This window comes from Schistocerca nitens, chromosome 4 (genome assembly GCF_023898315.1).
Source record: "Schistocerca nitens isolate TAMUIC-IGC-003100 chromosome 4, iqSchNite1.1, whole genome shotgun sequence".
In the NCBI taxonomy this organism is placed as follows: domain Eukaryota; kingdom Metazoa; phylum Arthropoda; class Insecta; order Orthoptera; family Acrididae; genus Schistocerca; species Schistocerca nitens.
In genome coordinates this window covers 382,454,661-382,474,058 of record NC_064617.1, presented here as the reverse complement: position 1 = coordinate 382,474,058, position 19,398 = coordinate 382,454,661, and the positions used below count along the sequence as shown (strand labels likewise).

Below are 19,398 nucleotides of genomic sequence, written 5' to 3'. Positions count from 1 at the left end.
AGGTATAGTTTTTGTTGACCTTTCGGCGGCCTTTGACACTGTAAACCACAGAGTGATACTGCACAAAATCTACAACCTAACGACTACGACCTGACGAGGATAATTGCAACACTCCTAAAGAATCGACGTTTTTTCGTGGACTTCCAAGAGAAACACAGCTGATGGAGAACTCAAAAGAACGGTCTCCCTCAAGAAAGTGTACTGTCACCTATTTTATTTAATGTGTACACTAACCATCAACCACAGCCTCAAGGATGCAAAAGCTTCATATATCCTGATGACATTGCTCTTACTGCCCAGGGAAATCGGTTTGAAGATGTAGAGACAATGCTTACACAAGGTCTACAACAGCTTGGTACTTACTATGAAAAGAATCAACTTGCATCCAGTCCTAAGAAAACACAAGTGCGTTCATTCCATCATTCCAACAAGCTGACAGGAAACTTTAAATATTCTGGAATGGAGTTAAACTAGAATATTGTTCCCACCCCAGGTATTTGGGTGTCACTCTCGACTGTACACTGACCTACAAGGAACATTGAAGCTGAAGCAGAAGCAGAATGTATCCTCCAGAAACTGCCCTCTTCGGAAACTGGCGGGATCGAACTGGGGTACACATCCACAAACATTAAGAACAACAGCTCTTGCCTTACGCTATTCTGCAGGAGAGTATGCTAGCCCAGTGTGGTACAATTCAGTAGATGCAAAGCAGGTTGATATAGCCTTAAGTGAGAGCTGTAGGATTGTTACAGGCTGCCTAAGGCCAACCCCCATGAACAAAGTTCAATGTCTCGCTGGGATTGCTCCATGTGACAAGAGAGGTCGCCACTAACATCGAGAGGCATAAATCAAATACAGTGACCTCACATCCAGTCTTTGGACATCAACCTGCGAAGCCAAGACTGAAGTCCAGGAATAGTTTCCTAACAACTTCACAGCCTTTAGAAGGATCAGCTGCGACTGCCCAACTCACCAAGTGGAAAGAAAGATGCCAACACCTGTCAAAATGGATGACACCACAAGAATCCCTGCCGCCTGGATGGACACATGGTGAAGTAGGTCATCTCGAAGTTCTTGAACAGACTACGGACTGAAGTCGCAAGATCAAGGGACAATCTCCTTAAATGGCACTTCCAATTGCCAACACAACACTGTGCGAATGTGGTGAATTGCAGACAACTAATGTAACTCATGCCCAACCAGCTGTAGCATGAAGGACTTAACGTCTTCAGGACCCAAAGCTATCAAAGTTGCACAATTCTGAGTGAATACTGTATAGTTTTCTTTGCATTTCTTGTATATGTGTTCATTTTAGTGTACCTCTGACACGAATAAAGGAGGTTTGTAGATATAAACCACAATGAAATCCAATGTCCTCACAAAGAATTCCAGAGAAAGAATGATTGCATCCTGATGATGTGGAATGTGTTGTGTGGCTTCATGACTAGAAATTTTCCATCTTGTTTTCCCCTTGCATAAAAAAAAAACAGTCTTAACAGGCATAACACTTCCACACAGCTGCACATTCTATGACATGTTAAGCAATCCGGCGAGTCCCTGCGAGAAGAGAAAGATTTTTTATGCCACACAATTTTTTTGAGATGTGGGGGAGAATAAACCTGGCTATTCTCATCCTCCCCAGTCAATAGGAAGAATTTCTCAACATTTTAAGCAACAGAATTGGTGCAGAGATTTGAAGGAGGAGGAGGAGGTGATCTCGACATCTATCATTATGTGTAACGTAGCCAAGTGTCATTAAGGGCGATCTTGAATTTACCACATGCAACTGCCCTAGATGCATGGGCATGGTACTGGGTTGCATTGTAAGTGGCAGGTCAAGGACAAAAGGGTATAAATCATGGAACCAAACTGGCGCTGCTCCACTACTATTATTTCCATAAGCTGACTTCCCAGTCGATGTTACATATTTATTGTTTAATTTCAGTACTGCTTTAATGAATTGTTCTGCGTACGTAAATGTATAAGTTGATACATGCAAACTTTTTCAGAGATCCAGTTAGATAACCTAGTAGAAAAATAAAATGAACACCTCTAAAGAAGTGGCGCAGAGAAACCACATTTGCCATTTGCTTGGGGCGCTACTTGTGGCTAGTGAAGACAAAGATTTTAAACACTCTGTCGTGGACACAGAAGGTACCACATCCTGGGCATAATGACGCTGAGTCCAAAACAACAGAGTTTGTCTTTCTGAACTGTTGTTTTGAGTTCTGTAGCAATTTAGTAAACACTGCTGATGTTGACAAGAACAATGGGTGCAAGTATTTAAATTTAGCGAAGCTGTGTTACAAGCACAGGAATAGGGAAACTTTTCTACAGAGTGTCAGTGCTCACACTCCAATGAATGTGAACATGGTCTTCGTTCTCATTCTACGCAGCTGTAGCGTACAAATTAACACCTGACTGATGCATCAAACGAGCAATCATTGCTGATCATGTGTGACAACAGAATTACTTTACAGCAAGAATGTGCCCAGGGCATCAGCGATGAATGCCAGGTATCGTTTTTTGGAGGCTAGGCTACGAGTAAGTGTGCAACTTGCCACCCTTCCTCTCACCAGGCAGCTTGCATCTGATAGTGTATAAAGTAATGACTTAACAAGAGGATTGAATGACAAAGTCGTAGCTACAGATGAAGGCAGATTCTGTGACAACATCAATCCAGGCTCCAAACTAACCAGGAGAGTTGTTACCATTACAGTGTATCAGGTGCAGGAAGGAGAACGACTATGTGCTTCTTGGCTTTAAGTTTTATAGCTTACAACTGCTGTACATGTCTCATCAATGTATGATTTACACAGATCAATCTGCCTATTCTGTTGATTTTCTAAGATGTCAGAGAGATGATCTTCCAGTACACGGTCTGTGCACGCATTTCCCTTCACACCCAAGGCTGTGTGCAGGTGGGCATTGTCTTGCTGAAATGTGAGCCCGGGATGGCTTGTCACTAAGGGCAACAAAACTGGGCATGAAGTATCGTCGACCTACTGCTGTGTTCTAAGGATGCCGTTGATGACAACCAAAGGGATTCTGCTTTGAAATGAAGTGGCACCCAAGACCATCACACCTGGTTTTCGAGCTATATGGCGGGCGACAGTCAGGTTGGTATCCCACTTCTGTCTGGAGCGCCTCCAGACAAGTCTTCGCTGGTCATTGCGGCTCAATCCGAAGTGGGACTCATCACAGAAGACATTTCTATTCCAAGTAGCTGTGGGGTACAAACCTGTGTGTCGCCCGCCATACAGCCCAAAAACCAGGAGTGATGGTCTAGGATGCCATTTCATTTCATAACAGGACCCCTTTGGTTGTCATTCGCAGCACGCTTACAGAACAGCAGGACATTCCAGCAAGATAATGTCTACCCATATACAGCGAGAGATTCTACCGCTTATCTTCGTGCTTGCCAAACCCTACCCTGACCAGCTAGGTCCTTCGATCTCTCCCCAGATTAGAACGTTTGGAGCGTTATGGGCAGGGCACTCCATCCATCTCGCGATTTTGACGATCTAAAGCTCCAGTTGGACAGACTGACAATATCCGTCATAAGGACGTTGAATAATTCTATCTTTGTCATGCCGAATAACTGCTTGCATAATGGCTAGAGGTGGACCAACACATTACTGACTTGCTCAATTTGTGAAGATTTTTCTCTTGAATAAATCATTCAGTTTTTCAGAGCTTGTAAACATTTGTTTGTTTGTTCATGTACATCACAGCCACCAATTTCCGTTCCATTCAGATAATTCCTTCGTGGTACGCCTTTCTTCTTGGCTTAAAGTGTATATGGTATTTTACTCACTTGGTAGATTCAGCGATCCTGCAGTGTCCATCCATAGATTACGCCTGGTATTATAATCTTTTATTGGTAGTGCTTAGGATTGTACAACCCAGGATGTCCTTGAACTAATGCGGTGAGCTGTCAATCATACATTCGGAGCAGAAAAACTGCCAGAGAATAAGGCGAACTGCGGTGGGAATAGAGGTGTACAAATTCCCCTTGCAGCCTGCTTGCCCCTAGCTCCTCTGCAACCATTCATGCCGGTCAGCCTGCCGCGACGTAAACACAAGAGTACGCATGTACTGAGGCATAGTGGGTAATGCGACCGACTTGGGCTCCCGCAAGCCCGGGCTACCTGGGTTCCCGCAGGCCTGCCAAGCTTCACGGGACCCGCTCAGCTTGCTGCGCCTGACAACAGGTTGCGCTATCAAGCTACCGTGACTAGAGTAGCCAGTTAGTTAGCCCGCAGTTCATTTATCGCAACGATGGGAGCAGCACAATGAATAGGTCGGACTTTAGTGAGATTGAAAAAAAAATTGACAACTGGCGAATACATGCTGGTGACGAAACAGAGCACAAGTGCCCCATAGGAAACATTTTCGTGTGTTTATGAGGCCGCTTCAAATAAATCGGTAGGTGTGTCTCAATGCAAACTATGTAAAAAGCTCCTAAGTACTTATTCAGCAACCTCGAGTATGTTACGACATGTGTGCAAATTTGACAAGCAGTTCCCTCACTCCGTAAATATCTTGAAAGAGGACAAAGATTTAGTGGCCGAAAAGGGCGTCGAAATGTGTGCTAAGGACCTGAGACCATTTAGCAGTATAGAGGGAGAAGGATTTCATGGTAACCCGCAAACGCTGTCAAAATCTTTTGTAAGGTACTCTATTCCATGCACTGTCCGAAATATTATGTAGACAGTAATGTTCCTCTTGATGGTCAAGTGTTCAAAATTTCTTCAAGATCGGAATAAAACTGTAGGTTGGTGTAGAAGTGTGTAAGTAAAGTACCCTCCGCCATGCACCATTCAGAATTTTAAGAAGACAGCACCCTTCATCCTGCTTTGAATATCAAGTATGCCAAATTTCATCAAGATCGGAGTAAAAACGTACAATTTGTCGAATTCCGTTACGTAAAGTAACCTCTGCCATGCACCCTACGAAATTTTAAGTATACTGTGACCTTCCTATTGGTTTCAAGGTATAGTGTGCAAAATTTCATCAAGATTGTATGCAATACAAACACACGGACACAATGAAAACGCACTTTCAGTTTTTCTCAAATTTTCCAATTTCTCGGTCGATTTTCGAAAAATTTTATTTCATAAAAACCTTGTCCTGAGAATTACCAACACAGCAAAAAAAAAATTGCCGAATTGGTCCAGCCGTTCTCGAGTTTTACGCTTATCAACGCATTTGGCAATTCATTTTTATTTATATAGATAATAAACCCGAAACATACGCGTAAAGGAAGAATGTACAAATAAAACCCAACATTTTTTGACCTGAAATTAATATATATATATATAATGTTATGGCTTGTCTTTTGGTGCTCAGGTAAAATAAAAACTTTTAATTAACGTTCATAGGACGACAATGAAGCGCGCAGACCAAACGGCTGCGTAGCGCAGCTCAGCAGTAATATGGGCAGGCAAGCAAGTTTCCCGCAGCCTGCCCGGGTTGGGTTCTGCTTGGCTTGGCTGGGAGTGAAGCAGCCTGCCCGTTCTGTTGACAACGCGCGGCGGCCTGCCTGCCTGGCCACCAGGCAAGCATGGGCGGGTTAAAAGCGGAACATGTACACCTCTGGGTGGGAACGCTTCCGACCGCGCGCGGCTGTTGCGACTGGACTGCTCGATGGCACAGAATTAGAAGGTCCCCGTAGACGATCGAACAATTCGTCAAACTTCACTTGTTCGTCAGATTATTTGGCAATGCGCTGTTTTGTTTGACGTGCTTGAGAGCAGTATTGATTGGCAGCATGTTAGACAAACAAATCTCACCATTTACGCAAGGGTTGTCCAATACTAGCCAGTTGCTGGCCGGACTTCAAAGATGTTCGATGTTTTGCGTCTATTTTAGCAAGACAGATTTTCTATTGAAATTTATGTCTTTTTATGACGAATTTTCACTAAGAGCAGAAGAGTATATAAACAAAAGCAAAAGATCAACAATAGTTGCCAAATGGTAGAGCGGTTGTTTCTTTGCCATTCACATATTGCATGTATTACTGGAATGGATTTATGCAGAATTGTGTCTTCTTTTTAAGTGCGATAGCGAAGTACTTCTAACATTTTGTAGTGTTTCTCAGTAAAAAAAAAATAATAAAAAATAAAATATTTTATATTATTAGTGGTCCGATAGATATGAATTAATTAATTAAAAAGGAATTGAATGGATTTTATCTCTGCTAGTAAATATGACTTTTAAGAAAGCATTGAATAATTGGTAAGTACTGGTTGAGAACACAAAATTAAAGTTTCTTGTTTTACTGGAGGCAATGCTACTGAAATGATAAATCATGGCACAGAAAAATTTTACTAGCTGTACTAATTAAGCTGAACTCTGTCTTCCAGCATCGTCAGTACATCGGACCTGCGAGTACGTTGGTAGACGACATTGTTTGGAGGCCTACGACCGATCTGAATATTACGCGCTTCGCGTAATAACATTGCCCGGATTTCGAGAGAAAAAGATTGGTAAAAATGATCTCAGGGACGTATGGAGTAAACGGCGAATGAAACTGACAGTGTTCAGCTTGGTCACCAAAAAAATGCCAATTTGTCCATTTTATTTGGAGTGTTGAGCTCCGTGGCCGTGGATAATGTTATTTCACTATAAAAATACAGCAACCAGCCACTTTTTAATGCGTTTTATTTATGCCAATATGCATTTCGGGTTTGCACCCATCTTCAGCTGGCAAATTACATGTATCTTCAGTTTCTACAGTGGTACAATCTCGACAGCAGTTTGGATGCTGCAGCTGGCATTCTCCTCTCCTTGTTTTTTCTTGGCTTTTCTTCTTTTTTGCAACAACACAAACACTTTTTGTCACGTATTTTACACAGGCGCACTGCGTTATCTACCATTTGTCGACATGTTAGCGAGATGATGGGCACTTCGCTACGAAGCTGACATTTAACGCCACAAGCAAGACAAAAAACAAATATTTTTGCTGAACAGTTTCTGTAAAATCGATAGAGAAAATTGCAGGGTGTGCGCGCTTCGATTTTGTCAGCGCAGAGCGTTGGCAACCGGCACATGCAAAGTACGTGTACGCCTCTCGATATGTATTGGACCAGTGCGGCAAGTGCGGAACGTGCGCGTCGCGCTGTAGCGCCGTGTCACGTCACACGTGCCGTACCTGTCTCAGTTTGCGCTTAGCCTAATGCGTTCGTAAGCTTTACTGACCACTGACCAGCAGCAGTACATAACCTGTGCCCCCCCCCCCCCGCTCCCTCCCTCTCCCTCCCCACTCGTCTGAGCACATATTGGCACAATGGGAAGGCGGATGGCGCGGCATGTATTACAGGCATCGTTCTTTGACCAGCTGCAACATCAGGTTAATTGTAGAGAGCACTATGTTCCAAGATGCTCGTCTCTATGAGCGATTAAAAACTGCAGTGAAGTATTCAAAGTACTGAAATTGTTTGACCTCGTCAACCTGTCCATATTCCTCTGACCCTGTCCTTATTTATTTATTTTTATGTATAAAATAGCTGGGAACATTAGGGCCTTCTGCCTCTCTATAACATGGAGTGCCCAAAACTCACGGAAAGCGGCACGGACAGGACTCGGTCGTCGACTGCTGAATTCGATGCGGTGCATTTGTTTCCGGACAATGCTAGCAGAGATGGGTTCCTGATGCTTCGCACTGAAACTACTACAATATTTACAGGAAATCGTCAATGGGCTGCGAGGATCTGCGGATGCGACGTAACGTCCGTTCGTCAAACACTTGTGGTCGTCCTGTGAGGAGGTTTATTCGTGTGGAAACATTATTTCTGTGACACTGTACGTCGACCCTAGACACAGTTGCCCTCGGAAACCTGACTTGTTCTTTTATCTCCGATATGCTATGACCCATGCGTCTTGCAGCGATTATCATCCTATGTTCAAAGTCGGTTATTTGCACAGCGTATATCATGTCCGCTGCTCACCTGTGTGCTCGCATAGTACATCTTAAAATGAGACAACCGTTCAAGTCGCTTCAGGGCACTAATTTTAAATTTAACTGCCTATCACTAAAGAATAGTAACAGCAATATAGAGCAACATATGAACAAATCGTGAACAAAACGCCATTGCTTCAGTGTCTACAGTATTCGTTTTCCACTTGTGTTTAAATAATTACTTATACAGGGTGTCCAGGTTAAACATATAATAATATAAAATATTTATTGGAAGTTTGCTACTACAAGTATGGTAACTCAAAATTGTCTGTGTTTGCTTGCGGCAATTGGAACCACGTGCGCATGCGCGTAACTGCTTTCTTCATGTAAACGCGCATCAGTAGCCAAGTGGACACCACAGCAGAAGGTGTTCCGTGTGTTGTGCCGGAATTTCCTGGTGACGTGATCTTCCAAATACGTGGCGCAACATTTTGCGAACATTTCGAGGGATTTATTGGATCATGAGTTCCCAGATCGCTGCAATGGCAGAGGTACTCCATCGACTGCTTGGCCCCGTAGAAATCCAGAATTACGCGACTTGATTTCTTTTTCCCCTGAGGAGCTATATCAAGAATCAAGTGTGCCAGAGACCAGTTCCGTGATTACCGCAAATGTTACATCTGCAATGTTGCAAAACACTTGGAGAGAAGTGGAATAAAGATCTCTGTCGCCCCACTAATGGTGCGCATATCGGGGTGTATTAGGTGTGTAAAAAGGCATCTTTAGTACCATACTTGTAGAAACATATTGGCAATAAGTATCTCATGTACCTCTCAAGTTATTACATTTTATGTTAATATGTGTTTAACCTGGACACCATTTATCAGAATTTTACTTCAGGGTAGTAGCAAATACAGAACACGTATGGTAATAGATAACAACGTAAAATGGCCATCGAGATAAATACATAGCTACGTTCTAATAGCCTTCACAACGACTGTGATCGCGATCTCAGGAACTGTGAAAGCTTTGAATGTGGCACTGTCAAACCACGCACGTCACAACAACTCGAACAAAAATTCGTGGACGCCGTCCGGGCGTCTGCATAATTGTTTCGACAGTGCCACATATTTTCAGTTTCATTCAAACCTGGCACTTCGCATGTTAGTCCAGATCTGAGATTGCTCCCGAAAGTTTTCATATGCCAAGATGTGTAGTCTCAGCAGATGCGTCTGATAACGTTATGGTCCTCAGTCTGGCAACAGGAAAAGAGCAATTCCTCATTGTCCACAAGCTTGATATTGCCATCATATTTCAATATTTACGTCACCTCGAGCAAATGATCATTTTCAGTTATTAAAACACCTCGATAATATCACAGGACTGGATCAAGCTTTTACTGCTACTCACATTAAGTCCTCCAACGCCTGCCCGTAATATTTTCCAATGTACTGTAACTGGAAAGACATTTGGGTGCACTAACTAAGGGTATCTCGCATACCACGGTACTACTTACTCCAATCAACTCCTCATAGGATGACCCCTGATGCGCCCATGGACAATGAGCCCCTTTCGGAATTCTATCATTTAGCTCCTCCTCCATGTGCTATACACGAAGAGCGAGAGAGGCGTGCACTGTGCAATTTTCGTAGACACTCTGAGCACTAATGTACGTCTTCTCAGAAGTTGCCTTCCGATCTGACTCATTTCACGACATCTACAAGTACCAGAAATTACAAATAGTTTCGATTCCTCAGATAACCAATTTTTGCGTGCTGAAAGTTCAATTTCTTTTTTTTCAGGTGAACACTGTTCGTGCGGAATATGACCAACATGGAATGAACCATATAGAGGGAGGATGGCCTCGTGATGTCAATCCAGCAGATTCAGAGCAGACCATGAGATTCAGAAAGAAAGTGGAGAAGGATGAAATGTATATTCATACCGTTCTTCAGCTGTCCCATGTAGGTAATTCGACAAAAGTTCTGAACGCTCATATTAGTTAAACCACTAACCAGCATCTCATTTTTCAGGCAATGGAGCACTGTATATTGCAGAATAATGCAGTAAACATCTACGAAACGTATTTTTCTGGAGACGAACCTGCATCAATAGTAGAAAAATCTTCTGCGAGGACTGTTAATGTCTACAGAGACTTTTGTAAACCAAAACGACCAGTGACCCACATAGCCTGGTCACCTGACGGGGGATCCCATCTTGCAGTAACTCACTGTAACCTGGAATTTCAAAGGACTCCACATGATATTAGTAACTTCTCTTATATCTGGGAAATAGGTAATAACACATATGTCAAGTGTACTTCCAACAACAGTGATTATAATTAGTGCAACTGCAGATAAATATTGAGACCGATGACCACGCTGTCTGGTCTCCTTCCCCAAACCAACCAACCAGATAAATATTGAAACTTCCTGGCAGATTAAAACTGTGTGTCGGACCGAGACTCGAACTCGGGAGACAAGGTATTGGCAGAAGTAAAGCTGTGAGGACCGGGCGTGAGTCGTGCTTCGGTAGCTCAGATGGTAGAGCACTTGCCCGCGAAAGGGAAAGGTCCCGAGTTCGAGTCTCGGTCCGGCACACAGTTTTAACCTGCCAGGAAGTTTCATATCAGCGCACACTCCGCTGTAGAGTGAAAATCTCATTCTACAGATAAATATTGCATGCAATTGTGACATGAAAGTAAAGAAATTTCCAGCGGTAAATATGTTATAATTTGTGAAACATTTCTTGCAAAACAGAAGTAACTGATGACACGAAACGGCATATTGCATTTGTATCTAATTGTAAAACACTAAAGCACAGGTGAATTAAACGCAAATAGGAAAGGTGGTGCTGGCTATCAAAAAATTACATGTATTTCACCTGATCACGGTGACAAGCTGCTAATTTCGCTCTTTGCTACCTGATCAACTTCCTGTAGTTGAGTCAGGGTGAAGTTAATCAAATGGCTCTGAGCACTATGGGACTTAAATTCTGAGGTCATCAGTCCCCTAGAACTTAGAACTATTTAAACCTAACTAACCTAAGGACATCACACACATCCATGCCCGAGGCAGGATTCGAACCTGCGACCGTAGCGGTCGCGCGGTTCCAGACTATAGCGCCTAGAACCGCTCGGCCACCCGGGCCGGCGTTAAGTTAATCCCTGGCAGTTGCAGTGATCTGGGCGCAGCAGCTTCACGTGCCCACGTCAACCAATCAAGTAATGCGATTTTGTTTACGTCTCTACGGCAACGCTTCACTGTTGTCAGAGCTGTATCGATAGCTGTGGTTCTCGTCTGCAGCTGTTTGCGCTTCGCAGTTGAAAGCTGGCATCAGCGCTGTTAACTGTCATGGACGACCGTAAGCCGACTCGACTATAGCGCAACGACTACTGTAGTAGGCGCCGCTTCTGAGCAACTAACATTATGAGATACACTAGGGCCAACCACCCGACACGCTATCGTCGGCTCCAAATCAGGTCATGATCACCAGTTAAGTAAGCAAGGGGCTATCTGTTTTTTTTCCTCAATGAAAACATTAGGGTCTCGTCTCGCTGTTATACCATGCCTGAAAGAAATAGGTGTTGATTTTTACATAATATTGAGCCTGAAAAGTATCCTGTAACCTTAAACGGCGAAAAACGAAACACTACTCAGTGACAATAAAATTCAGCACACCATAAGGCTGTATTTTTCCGATGGTCAATACGTCCACTGCCCATAGGCGCCATGCCGAAGTGAGCATTACGGAAGGACTGCCTTCCCGCTCCCTGCCTCGCCTCTCCCGTACTACTTGCGTGACCCGCGGCGTGAGAAACTGTTTAGGGTCTCGTCTCCTTTTTATGATCGAGGAGGTGGCTAGATGCACTAATCAGCACCTGACGGTCTGCAAATTGAGTCGTTATCCACATTGTGGTAGTTGGCTATAGCATATGCCCAAAGCTACAAGGATGATTTGATAAGTCTGTTAAATTTCCGTGAAAGAATGGAACATTTTTGTCGCGCCTTCAAGGATTATTCCAAGGATCGTATAAAGTATTTCAAGAACGTACAGCCTACAGTTCATGTTGGCAGCTGTCAGAATTAGTCAGTGTGTCGACTGCAATTGAAAATGAAAAAAAAAAAAAAACGAGTTTCATGACGTTAGTAAACATTTTCATTTGAAGGGTTGGACTGCCACAGACATCAACACAGAACTGTGTTAATTTTACGCGGATTCTACACCATCACTGAAGGTTATTTACTTTTGGATTAATGAATTTAAACGTGGTCGGGCAAGCACAGAAGATGAAGCGCGCTCTGGCCGTCCAACTAAGGTCACCACATAGGACACCACTGACAAAATCCGTGATATGGTAATGAAAGACCACCGATCAAAAATTTGTGAGATTGTAGGCATCTCAATTGAGCTAGTGCATAATATACTGCATGGATAATTGGCTATAAAGTAGCTGTATATGAGGTGGGTTCCATGATTGCCCTCAGTCGACCAAAAGCGCATCCGATACAACATTTTAACAAAATGTCTGGCGATGATAAATGGCAATCCGCAAGACCCTTGGCACCGATTTGTGACTATTTGTGAAACCTGGACACATCATTACAAGCCTGAGTCTAAAGGGCAGTCAAAAAATGACCGAAGAAGGCAAAGACGATTTTGTCAGCTAGTAAGGTGGGGTCCACTGGTTTTTGGGATTCCCAAGGACTAATCCTCACACATTACCTGGAAAAAGGCAGAACCATAACAGGACCCTAATATGCTTCTTCATTGTTGAGTCATTTGAAACTTCCATTGGTTGAAAAAAGACCAAGGCTGGAAGCAAAAAAGTACACTTTTAGCTGAATAATGCACTATCCCACACATCAGCGATAATAATGGCGAAAGTGCATGAACTGGGCTTTTAATTGGTTCCTCATCCACCCCATTCACCAGATTTAGCCCCAAGTGACTTCTGTTGCCTAACTTGAAACTTTGGCATTCTGGGAAGAAATTTTCATCAAATGGGGAAGTGAGAATGAAGTCAACGATTATTTTACAATGTTTGACAAACCTATGTCTTCGATAGTATGAACAAACTGGAGGATCTCTGGACCAACACTTTGGTCCCATTTTTAGATGGGTTATAGACTCCGTGTCAATCTGAGAGTACTTCTGCTAGCCACAAAAGAGTCTAAATTCCACGTGGTGATCCCAACTACGCTCTAGGCCTGCATCCACAGTTTTCGACATCAGAAAAAGTTGGGGATGTCGAAAATGAAGACTTTGGCCAGGCTTGAGGCATTTACAATGACAACAAACATGCATACAGGTCTGCCAAATATGTGTGCTAAACCACTTTGAACTGGTATGACATTACTCCCCATGGTCTCCTGCAAGTCAGCCATGAGACTGTGCGAATATTCACTTTGCAGGCCATGGGCTATGTAACTACTTGTTGTGAAAGCTCTCTCTAGCTTTCCATACATTGCCCAGGACTCACCAGTTGCTAAGCCTTCCGCGAGATATGCACGTACACAGACATACAGAAAACAGAGCAAACGCTCTCCGAATGTGGAGGTGACGATACAGTCGAGTACAGTGCTATATTACGCCTCCCGATCAGTGCATTTGGGCTAGGTGTTGGCAGCTGTACTACATTTGCATGCAATTTTAGAACACAGAACGCGATGTTATGTCATGACCGCATGGATATATCTGACGTAAAATCGACAGAGTTGCGAAAAATGGCGAGGGAATAGGTATAAATTGAGGAAGTACTTGCGTATCTTCTGGTTCATTAGTGCACGTTAGTGCACGTTAATGTATGTGACATTTTGTCTAGAGAAATAAAAAGAAAAACTCAAATTTAACATTGTAAATATATTTATTTATTCAGTGTGACTAGGTATAAATTGACCGAACATTCAACGAAATGCTGGAGAAATTGAGGAAGTACTTGCATATCTTCTGGTTCGCGCCGAATAATTTGAACATGGAAAGAAGTATGCAGCAAGAAGAGGAATCCGATAAAATGTCGACATCGAAAAGAGGGGAATCAGGGAGGCAGTCAATTTTTTTTCCGTCGAGGCACATTTTACTGTATGTCTATTGAGGTACCAGTGATACACGCTAGTTGACTACTGTATTCGATGCTTTTCAGGAGAACAGAGAACAATTCGCCTCTAAACTTATTTGCATCTGCGTTAAAGGATAACAGAGAGAGGATGGGGTGATCGATTGAGATAGAGCTGTAACGAGGTACGATTTAATGGCTGTCTGAGGCATTCTAGAAAAGGAGAAGTTGCTGCAGGTCAATTTTTTCCCAGTGTTCTGTCCGGATGCGTCGGCCGTGTGACATAGCCTGCGTTCTACTCCTATACAGCCACGTGTTCTGTATGTGGTTTAAAGCACTGTCTACTTGCGATCGTTAACGGTAAACCTGTCGGTCATCAGAGGACTTCCATCTCATGCGTGATGAAATTGACACAGTCCTCTAAACGAACTTTGATTTATGCGATGTACTCCATCCCCCCTGTCGCATCTTGGCTGTAAAATCGAGAATTCAGAGTCATAACTAAGTTAGCGATAGGAGCTTGTGAGGCGCTGCAATTCCTGTGTACACATTTGCCCTACAGATGTGCTTTTTACAAAGTTAGTGACGAAATGACTTGTAATTTTTACATGTCAGACGCTGCTGCTATGTGTTTATCTGTTTCCTTGTAGGATGTATCCTCCGCTACTAACGATCATTTTATATAGGCCTGATGCAGGCATCGTATAATTTCTGAACCGTGATCGGATTGAACAGTGGATACTATACGTCTCGGGAAAGCTATATTGTGCTCGTATCACGCAGAGAAAGTGTTTTATGCAAGTAGTTTTTTCGTTTTACAGTTCGATAACATAGTTTATCGTAGAGAAACCGTGAAGAAGGAAGTATGTCAGGCGCTTGAAATATATTTCACACATTGGAATATTAGCAATGCTACAATCCATACGACCGATACGTCGGAAACGTAGGCGATCTAACATCATAGTCCGTTTTAAGTACAGAACGTTGTAGCCTTAGGATTGTGTGTGTTTATGTTCTCTCTTATTAATACCTTCCAGGTACCGATCCTAGACTCTAGAACAATACTTTAGAGTTGATAGCTTGGTTTATTTACGTAAAAATGCGTCGAACTCCATCTGTCTGGAGCGCCATCGCATAAAAATTATTCTTTTCTTGTTCTTGTTAACTGTCTTACACTTTGAAATCTGTTACTATACATCGATAAGGAGTGCTAAGCTCCTCGACATGGATGCATCTCGAGATGGGTGAGGACTCGGAAAGCTCCATTCATTCACGAGACGTGGAGTGTAGAGGTCTTCTTGTGGTCAGCTGCAGATTAATTCGCTAATGGTGCTGCAGGGCGGTCTGGTCAATAACAGTGTGAGGAGGGTTATGTTGTTGTTGTTGTGGTCTTCAGTCCTGAGACTGGTTTGATGCTACTCTATCCTGTGCAAGCTTCTTCATCTCCCAGTACCTACTGCAACCTACATCCTTCTGAATCTGCTTAGTGTTCATCTCTTGGTCTCCCTCTACGATTTTTACCCTCCACGCTGCCCTCCAATACTAAATTTGTGATCCCTTGATGCCTCAAAACATGTCATACCAACCGATTCCTTCTTCTAGTCAAGTTGTGCCACAAACTTCTCTTCTCCCCAATCCTATTCAATACCTCCTCATTTGTTACGTGATCTACCCACCATATCTTCAGCATTCTTCTGTAGCACCACATTTCGAAAGCTTCTATTCTCTTCTTGTCTAAACTCTTTATCGTCCATGTTTCACTTCCATACATGGCTACACTCCATACAAATACTTTCAGAAACGACTTCCTGACACTTAAATCTATATTCGATGTTAACAAATTTCTCTTCTTCAGAAACGATTTCCTTGCCATTGCCAGTCTACATTTTATATCCTCTCTACTTCGACCATCATCAGTTATTTTACTCCCTAAATAGCAAAACACCTTTACTACTTTAAGTGTCTCATTTCCTACTCTAATTCCCTCAGCATCACCCGATTTAATTTGACTACATTCCATTATCCTCGTTTTGCTTTTGTTGATGTTCATCTTATATCCTCCTTTCAAGACACTGTCCATTCCGTTCAACTGCTCTTCCAAGTCCTTTGCTGTCTCTGACAGAATTACAATGTCATCGGCAAACCTCAAAGTTTTTACTTCTTCTCCATGAATTTTAATACCTACTCCGAATTTTTCTTTTGTTTCCTTTACTGCTTGCTCAATATACAGATTGAATAACATCGGGGAGAGGCTACAACCCTGTCTCACTCCTTTCCCAACCACTGCTTCCCTTTCATGCCCCTCGACTGTTATAACTGCCATCTGGTTTCTGTACAAATTGTAAATAGCCTTTCGCTCTCTGTATTTTACCCCTGCCACCTTCAGAATTCGAAAGAGAGTATTCCAGTTAACATTGTCAAAAGCTTTCTCTAAGTCTACAAATGCTAGAAACGTAGGTTTGCCTTTCCTTAATCTTTCTTCTAAGATAAGTCGTAAGTTAGTATTGCCTCACGTGTTCCAACATTTCTACGGAATCCAAACTGATCTTCCCCGAGGTCCGCTTCTACCAGTTTTTCCATTCGTCTGTAAAGAATTCGCGTTAGTATTTTGCAGCTGTGACTTATTAAACTGATAGTTCGGTAATTTTCACATCTGTCAACACCTGCTTTCTTTGGGATTGGAATTATTATATTCTTCTTGAAGTCTGAGGGTATTTCGCCTGTCTCATACATCTTGCTCACCAGATGGTAGAGTTTTGTCATGACTGGCTCTCCCAAGGCTGTCAGTAGTTCCAATGGAATGTTGTCTACTCCCGGGGCCTTGTTTCGACTCAGGTCTTTCAGTGCTCTGTCAAACTCTTCACGCAGTATCTTATCTCCCATTTCGTATTCATCTACATCCTCTTCCATTTCCATAATATTGTCCTCAAGTACATCGCCGTTGTATAAACTCTCTATATACTCCTTCCACCTTTCTGCCTTCCCTTCTTTGCTTAGAACTGGGTTGCCATCTGAGCTCTTGATATTCATACAAGTGGTTCTCTTCTCTCCAAAGGTCTCTTTAATTTTCCTGTAGGCAGTATCTATCTTACCCCTAGTGAGACAGGCCTCTACATCCTTACATTTGTCCTCTAGCCATCCCTGCTTAGCCATTTTGCACTTCCTGTCGATCTCATTTTTGAGACGTTTGTATTCCTTTTTGCCTGCTTCATTTACTGCATTTTTGTATTTTCTCCTTTCATCAATTAAATTCAATATTTCTTCTGTTACCCAAGGGTTTCTATTAGCCCTCGTCTTGTTACCTACTTGATCGTCTGCTGCCTTCACTACTTCATCCCTCAGAGCTACCCATTCTTCTTCTACTGTATTTCTTTCCCCCATTCCTGTCAATTGTTCCCTTATGCTCTCCCTGAAACTCTCTACAACCTCTGGTTCTTTCAATTTATCCAGGTCCCATCTCCTTAAATTCCCACCTTTTTGCAGTTTCTTTAGTTTCAATCTGCAGTTCATAACCAATAGATTGTGGTCAGAATCCACATCTGCCCCTGGAAATGTCTTACAATTTAAAACCTGGTTCCTAAATGCCTGTCTTACCATTATATAATCTATCTGATACCTTTTAGTATCTCCAGGATTCTTCCAAGTATACAACCTTCTTTTATGATTCTTGAACCAAGCGTTAGCTATGATTAAGTTATGCTCTGTGCAAAATTCTACAAGGCGGCTTCCTCATTCATTTCTTCCCCCAAATCCATATTCACCTACTATGTTTCCTTCTCTCCTTTTTCCTATTGACGAATTCCAGTCACACATGACTATTAAATTTTCGTCTCCCTTCACTACCTGAATAATTTCTTTTATCTCGTCATACATTTCATCAATTTCTTCATCATCTGCAGAGCTAGTTGGCATATAAACTTGTACTACTGTAGTAGGCATGGGCTTTGTGTCTATCTTGGCCACAATAATGCGTTCACTATGCTGTTTGTAGTAGCTAACCCTCACTCCTATTTTTTTATTCATTATTAAACCTACTCCTGCATTACCCCTATTTGATTTTGTATTTATAACCCTGTAATCACCTGACCAAAAGTCTTGTTCCTCCTGCCACCGAACTTCACTAATTCCCACTATATCTAACTTTAACCTATCCATTTCCCTTTTTAAATTTTCTAATCTACCTGCCCGATTAAGGGATCTGACATTCCACGCTCCGATCCGTAAAACGCCAGTTTTGTTTCTCCTGATAACGACGTCCTCTTGAGTAGTCCCCGCCCGGAGATCCGAATGGGGGACTATTTTACCTCCGGAATATTTTACCCAAGAGGACGCCATCATCATTTAATCATACAGTAAAGCTGGGTCATTCACTCTCTAATTTTACCCTAAGACAGCGAGATAGCTCTGTGACTCCCATACGCAGCGAGATAGATTGTAAATTAAACACTATGCTCGAGGTGATAGAAATATGAGGAACGGTGTCTGGTATACTTTGATGATTTATGTGTTCTAGAATTAACACTGAATGGACGTACTGCACATTCATCTATCCATGTTCACAATGATACTCGCAAAGTGGAGAGGGGCTGGTTTATCTATGATATTGAAATTGGGGAAATTTGCTATAACATGAGTGGCCGGTGTTGAAATTGTAAAATTCTTCGGACTATCATATGTTATGTTTATTATTAGAGTACATGGATGGTGTCTTTTCCATCCTATTCGTGCACTAGTTGCCACATGACGATTGACTGATATCGCTTGTTTGAGTTGGGGAACAAGTTTTGGTGGATGGGCAGCAACTTCTCGGGGGTTGCTAGCGGCGAAACAGTGATTGCATACATGAGTGCAATATGAGAAATCAGTCGAAAGGGAACGCAGAGTCGTGAGCTATTCGGTCAGTGTGAGAGACGAGTCTAAATGTATAGCTCCTGAATCAACTTCGGGGCTGTAGTTTGGTGACCTACGCCAAAGCAGTAAAACTGTTACAGTTTGCTTATGTTGTAAATGTATTTTATTTAAATGATCCAGTGTTATGCTATCTGCCATAAGTACATGAGTGACTCCATGCAAGGTCTAGTTCCCTGCGAGAGGCCGTGGATAAGAACTTCTCAATGTCAGTTTAGAATCTGGCCCAGGTCTTAAAGTCATGACAGAAAAAGGGAAATGTTTGACATTGTACAAAGGCGTGTTAGAAAACAGTGTTTGAACTAGGATCAGAGGGAGCGTCTCTTGTGACTTAGTATAGTCTATGGGATCATTCGCCAAGAGCATAGGTGATCAAAGTTTAAAGTGGCGTGCCTGTATATTTAATAGGTGGCAGTAGCAGCAGCAGTTTGAGGTGATGGACTTGGTAAATGGTTAGGAATGCGTGGGTGGCTGCATGCTGCGGTATTCTGGGGGAGCATTGCGAAATCTCTTTCTCCACGCTTGGGCGCCA

At 42.6% G+C, this 19,398-nt stretch overlaps 1 protein-coding gene and 1 non-coding gene across 2 annotated transcripts in view; one reads left to right on the top strand and one right to left on the bottom strand.

Annotated features, from left to right (window-relative positions):
- Positions 1-19,398, top strand: part of LOC126252319 (dynein axonemal intermediate chain 2) — a 154,111-nt gene that overhangs the window by 52,793 nt on the left and 81,920 nt on the right. Inside the window, exons 2-3 of the mRNA XM_049953204.1 lie at positions 9,706-9,867; positions 9,937-10,198. Coding sequence (XP_049809161.1) covers positions 9,706-9,867; positions 9,937-10,198 — 424 coding nt within the window. The remainder of the gene's footprint in view (positions 1-9,705; positions 9,868-9,936; positions 10,199-19,398) is intronic.
- On the bottom strand, positions 10,969-11,052 carry Trnas-gga (transfer RNA serine (anticodon GGA)). The gene is given in 2 exon segments: positions 10,969-11,003; positions 11,013-11,052. It is a non-coding gene; the product is annotated as a tRNA-Ser (tRNA).